The sequence below is a fragment of the Oncorhynchus mykiss genome, chromosome Y, assembly GCF_013265735.2.
Source record: "Oncorhynchus mykiss isolate Arlee chromosome Y, USDA_OmykA_1.1, whole genome shotgun sequence".
NCBI classification, from domain to species: Eukaryota; Metazoa; Chordata; class Actinopteri; order Salmoniformes; family Salmonidae; genus Oncorhynchus; species Oncorhynchus mykiss.
Window position 1 is genome coordinate 36,590,743 of NC_048593.1, and position 6,000 is coordinate 36,596,742.

General features: G+C 43.6%; 1 protein-coding gene across 5 annotated transcripts in view; it reads right to left on the bottom strand.

Annotated features, from left to right (window-relative positions):
- The window catches only part of LOC110510209 (collagen alpha-1(XXIII) chain), a 96,938-nt gene extending 91,146 nt beyond the window's left edge, over positions 1 to 5,792 (bottom strand). For 2 of the 5 annotated variants that reach the window (XM_036968198.1, XM_036968196.1), the window contains exons 1-2: positions 5,126 to 5,792; positions 3,237 to 3,306 (exon numbers count right to left, since the gene is read on the bottom strand). In XM_036968198.1, coding sequence (XP_036824093.1) covers positions 3,237 to 3,306; positions 5,126 to 5,404 — 349 coding nt within the window. In that variant the 5' untranslated portion in view covers positions 5,405 to 5,792. The remainder of the gene's footprint in view (positions 1 to 3,236; positions 3,307 to 5,125) is intronic. The other 3 variants (XM_036968197.1, XM_036968200.1, XM_036968199.1) reach the window with 3 other exon arrangements.
- Positions 5,793 to 6,000: the final 208 nt, after the last annotated feature.

Genomic DNA, 6,000 nt, shown 5'->3' on the forward strand with positions numbered 1-6,000 from the left:
GCCTGTCAATGAAAATCGAACCAATTGACATTTGAGTGTGCAGCTAGCATAGACAGGAGGCCATTAACAGGCTTTGTTGGCGTCATTAGTTCATGTTCTCTCGCCATCTCCATCCTTTGTCTGCCCTTTTAAGTGTTTTCCTTAGGCCAACCTAGCTATGGCCAAATAGATCCTTTTGTGAGTCCTAAGACCTCCGGCCTCTCAGTCCAGAATTCTGTCTTCCATTTGGGTCTAACCTCTTAATTGGGAGGCCAATGCTCTTCAAACCAATGGTCATGAGGTTGCACAAGATTTATCCTTTCAGTTCCCAATGAGGGGTTGAACTTAGGTCATCTACCTTCAGGCAGGTCCCACTGAAATGAAACCATTCCACCTCTGAATGTTGGCAATGCCAATGAACTAAACTTGCCCCATGTTGCAGAGGCTGTACAATGGAGGGAGGAATTATTAATATTCCTCCATTTTATATTTTTTAACCTTCATTTAACTAGCCAAATTAGTTCATTAAGAAAAAATGCTGATTACAACGATGGTCTAGGAACAGTGGGTTAACTGCCGTGTTCAGAGGCAGAACGACAGATTTGTATCTTGTCAGCTCAGGGATTTGATCTAACAACCTTCTTGTTACTTGCCCAACACTCTAAACACTAGGCTACCTGCGGCACCACAATTTAAAGGTGAGCTATGATGCTGTGAAATCACATAGAGACAGACATTATGCTTCAAAGCAATGATGAGACACGTACTGTACTTCGGATTATTCTGTAGGATACCTGTCATTCTCGTTTCAAGCGAAGCACTACGTTTCGGGAAAATAAATAAAAGATGAGAGAAAAGTGTGTACTTTTTCATACAAGGTTAAGAATACCCTGTCTTCTCCGCTGTCATTCAACAGACGGTTATAAATCTTAATGTTCTATGGCCGAGCTTGCTCAGTAAACCCAGGCTGTCAAACAGTCTCTGTGCATCTGAAAACCACATTTTCCTTTTTATAACTTCCACATGTGAGGGCTTCTTGCTGTATAAAATCTATGAAATTATTCAACTTGTGGCCTTGACCACAGTGTCAGTTGGCCTATAATGTCACTGTTCTACTATTCTCAACACATGATGAGCAGTGAGCACTGATCGCAAGACTGCACTGATTCTCCAAATATAGGATTCACCAAATATACAGTAGGTAATGGGGCAGGACTGTTAGAGAGAATGATGGCATACAGTACGTTACCAGGGAGACCAAAACATTGAGATGAGACTGAACAAATAGGGCTGCAGTGAGAACCAGAGATAGACAGTTGGACCAACTTTTGGAATTTTGAATATCGTTTTAATTCTCGAAATTCAGTTACATTGCATTATCAAATAATGGTGGCAGGGTAGCCTAGTGGTTAGAGCGTTGGGCTAATAACTGTAAAGGATGCAAGTTCAAATCCCTGAGCTGGCAAGGTACACATTTGTCATTCTGCACCTGAACAAGGCAGTTAACCCACTGTTCCTAGGCTGTAATTGAACATTTGTTCTTAACTGACTTGCCTAGTTAAATAAAGGTAAAAAAATATATAAATACATGTTCACACCTGCAACAGCGTACACATTTGTTACTGTCTGTCCTTGAGATTTTCTATAAATCTTCTTATAGGTTGTTATTTATAGGCTGTATATAGGCAGTTTTTTAAGAATTTCATTTTAAGGAGGGAAACTACATAGGTACAACAGATAACTATGGGGAGAACTCCCTATTGTTAGCCTATGTGGGACTGTGTCTATGTTCCCTAAACATAGATTGCCAGGGCCCTATGTTTCCTTAGCCCCATGTTCCCTTAGCCCCATGTTCCCTCAGCCCCATGTTCCCTTAGCCCCATGTTCCCTCAGCCCCATGTTCCCTTAGACCCATGTTCCCTCAGCCCCATGTTACCTTAGACCCATGTTCCCTCAGCCCCATGTTCCCTTAGACCCATGTTCCCTCAGCCCCATGTTCCCTTAGACCCATGTTCCCTCAGCCCCATGTTCCCTTAGACCCATGTTCCCTCAGCCCCATGTTCCCTTAGACCCATGTTCCCTCAGCCCCATGTTACCTTAGACCCATGTTCCCTCAGCCCCATGTTCCCTTAGACCCATGTTCCCTCAGCCCCATGTTCCCTTAGACCCATGTTCCCTCAGCCCCATGTTACCTTAGACCCATGTTCCCTCAGCCCCATGTTCCCTTAGACCCATGTTCCCTCAGCCCCATGTTACCTCAGCCCCCAGATGCTCTAAAAGTTCTACAGCTGCACCATTAAGAGCATCTTGACTGGCTGCATCACCGCTTGGTATGGCAACTGCTCTGCATTCGACCGCATGGCAATACAGAGGGTAGTGCGCACAGCCCTGTACATCATTGGGGCTGAACTCCCTGCTATCCAGAACCTCTATACCAGGCGGTGTTAGAGGAAGGTTCCGTGGGTCATGAGGGAACATAGGGCTGGGGGAACATGGAACTGAGGGAACATAGGGCTGAGGGAACATGGGGCTGAGGGAACATAGGGCTGAGGGAACATGGGACTGAGGGAACATAGGGCTAAGGGAACATGGGGCTGAGGGAACATGGGACTGAGGGAACATAGGGCTGAGGGAACATGGGTCTAAGGGAACATGGGGCTGAGGGAACATGGGACTGAGGGAACATAGGGCTGAGGGAACATGGGGCTGAGGGAACATAGTACTGAGGGAACATGGGGCTGAGGGAACATGGAACTGAGGGAACATGGGGCTGAGGGAACATGGGACTGAGGGAACATGGGGCTGAGGGAACATGGTACTGAGGGAACATAGGGCTGAGGGAACATGGAACTGAGGGAACATGGGGCTGAGGGAACATGGGACTGAGGGAACATGGGGCTGAGGGAACATGGGACTGAGGGAACATGGGGCTGAGGGAACATGGTACTTAGGGAACATGGGGCTGAGGGAACATGGGGCTGAGGGAACATGGTACTGAGGGAACATAGGGCTGAGGGAACATGGAACTGAGGGAACATAGGGCTGAGGGAACATGGAACTGAGGGAACATGGGGCTGAGGGAACATGGGACTGAGGGAACATGGGGCTGAGGGAACATGGGACTGAGGGAACATGGGGCTGAGGGAACATGGGACTGAGGTAACATGGGACTGAGGTAACAGGCCCTGGATATTGAATATTCTCAATTCCTTCCATAAACCTGGGCGTAGAAGCCTTTCATAGGGCAGGGGACATACCTGGAGGACAGGAGCACTCTTGAATGACATCCCTGGCAGCGCGAAGTTTGGGCAGTGCTTTGGTCAGTCTCTGAAAGGGTACAACAAGAGCCACAGTGAATAATGTGAGATGTTAGATGTACAGTGGGGCCTAAAATTATTGACACCCTTGATAAAGATGAGCAAAAATGACTGTTTAAAATAAAGAATTAAAATACTAAGCTATATTGTACGCAAAAATTAAAATTAAAATAGATTATTTTATACTAATAGAATTGCTCAGAGAAAGAGATTTTGTTCAACAAGTAGTATTGTTTTTATTTTATTTAAAGGTAGGTGTCAATATGATTGACACAGCTGTTTTCAATACCTTTCAACGCATCACCTTGTGAGGATCAAGGCACTGGGCTTTTTCCTAAAATGTTTTATGAGTTGGAGAACCCATTGGGAGGGATCGTAGACCATTCCTCCGCACAGAATCCTTCCAGATCCTTGATATCATTCGTCTGCACTTATGTTCTACACTCTTCACATCAAACCACAGATTTTCAATAGGTTTCAAGTCCAGAGACTGAGATGGCCATTACAAAATGGTGATTTGTTTGTATATTTTGATGTGTGCTTGGGGTTATTGTTTTGCTGGAAGATCCACCTGAGGCCAAGTTTCAATCTCCATGCAGAGACAACCAGTTTTTGGGCTAAAATGTCCAGGTAATGGGTCAAGTTCATGATGCCGTTGACCTTAACAAGGGCCCCAGGACCAGTGGAAGCAAAATAGCCCCATAACATCATTAATCCACCAACATATTTTACAGTAAGTATGGGGCTCTGTTCTGCTCATGCATTCTCATTTTGACGTCAAACCCCTCAATGGTGTACGTGGCCAAAGAGCTCTATTTTAATTTCATCACAAAAATGTAAACACCCTACGGGACTCCCAATCACAGCCAGTTGTGATAGAACCAGGGTCTTTAGTGATACTTCTAGCACTGAGATGCAGTGCCTTAGACTGCTTCACCACTAGGGAGCCCCTTGAGATGAATGTAAATACCTGGAGTTTACTAAACAGCATTGGCACTTGGATTGGAACTGGTGCTCCGGTCAGATGACATGAAAATTGAATTCTACAACAGAGGAAGGGTATGAAAAGAATCTGGAGGGATTCTGTATGGAGGAATGGTCTAAGATCCCTCCCAATGTGTTCTCCAACTCATACAACATTTTAGAAAAAGGCTCCCCACTTGTCAAAAACTGTCTGAATCAACATTGTTTCCACTTCAATTAAACGCTTCAATGCTCCCAGGTGATTTTATTTTTAACAACCTTTCCACCCTTAGGTGTTCGTTCATCAGGCTTAAGGGTCGAAACATTGTTATTAATAACGTTGACACCTGGGAGCATGAGCAGCAGTGTGCGGTTTTCTATGAGTTTGCCTACAACTCCCGCACCTGTGGAAAGTACCTATGTTCTTCAGATTTTGTATAAAATATAATTTCCCACTTTTTGGGAGCATACAATACAGCTCAGGATATTTGTATATTGTTTTATACAGTCTGTTTTGCTAATATTTATCAAGGGTGTCAATCCCACTGTAAGTGTAGCCCATCGTGCATGCTAATTGTTCTTTAGTGGTAGTTCATGACAATCGTTTTTTAACGGATGTCAAATTGGACTCCAAATGACCGAATCAGTCTGAATTGAGGTGTCAAATGAGTAGTTAAACTAGATTAATTAGACCATGTTCCTACATGATAAATGGTGATCGGCTACAATGTTGTGATGAAATAGGCAACCTTAATGTATGCTCATTCTAACGTGAGAGATAATCCTTTCAAAATATGGCATCTGATCTTGCATCACTGTCTGAAAGAGGTTCATTAAATCGTATTACACTTTAACGTCAACCTCACCTCGTGCACTAGTTTTTCAATGATATCCTGAAGACCAGGTACCGTTCCATTCTCATCGGAAGGGATCGGGGACATTCTCTCCATCTCCAAAGTCTGCACTCTGTACTCCAGGTGAGCTGTCCTGAAGTTTACCAAAAAACAAAATGCCATAGAACACACCGACAAAATGACGCAAAATGCGGTTGGCAGCCCGCCTAAACAATGCGAAAAATTGGATTTGTGGCTGTTGTAGTTGATTGAGTCCATGGTCTTTTCGTCAGATTTTGCGGGGGATCCCATCCTGGCATCTGCAGTAAAATGATTCGTGCAAACTGCAAAAAAATCCGTTAATGAATTATAGGCTATTTTCCTGTATGTCAAATTTCCAAATATAAATATTTCGATTGTTGTAATCCCAGTTTGTTACTGTAGCGGAGCCATCACAAGAATGAATGTTTAATCTCTGCGCAACTGTGGATACAAGAAGGGACGCAACAGCGTGCAACAACAGCTGCACGAGGACTTGTGTAGGCTACGGATGCGCTCACGCGATTTGGACCAGTCACAGACATGATGCCAAATACCCTTTAAATCGTTCTTTATCACTTCCTGAAGTCCATTCAATAAAATGAGTCTTCCTAAGAATACATCTCTCTGGTGAATACATGGATTGAGAACCAGAGTATTTAAACTCTTATTCTTACCCAATTAATGTGCCATAAAAAAAACAATAGCCTAAGTGAAAACATGAATTGATTTTAGACATAAACATTTGACATAATACACAATACATTTCAGTGTTGTGTACTTTGAGAAAATAATTGAAATATGAAATTCTTATCACTTCATAACCATGAAAGGGGACTAGCACTCAATGTTATTTATTCAAAAGGGCG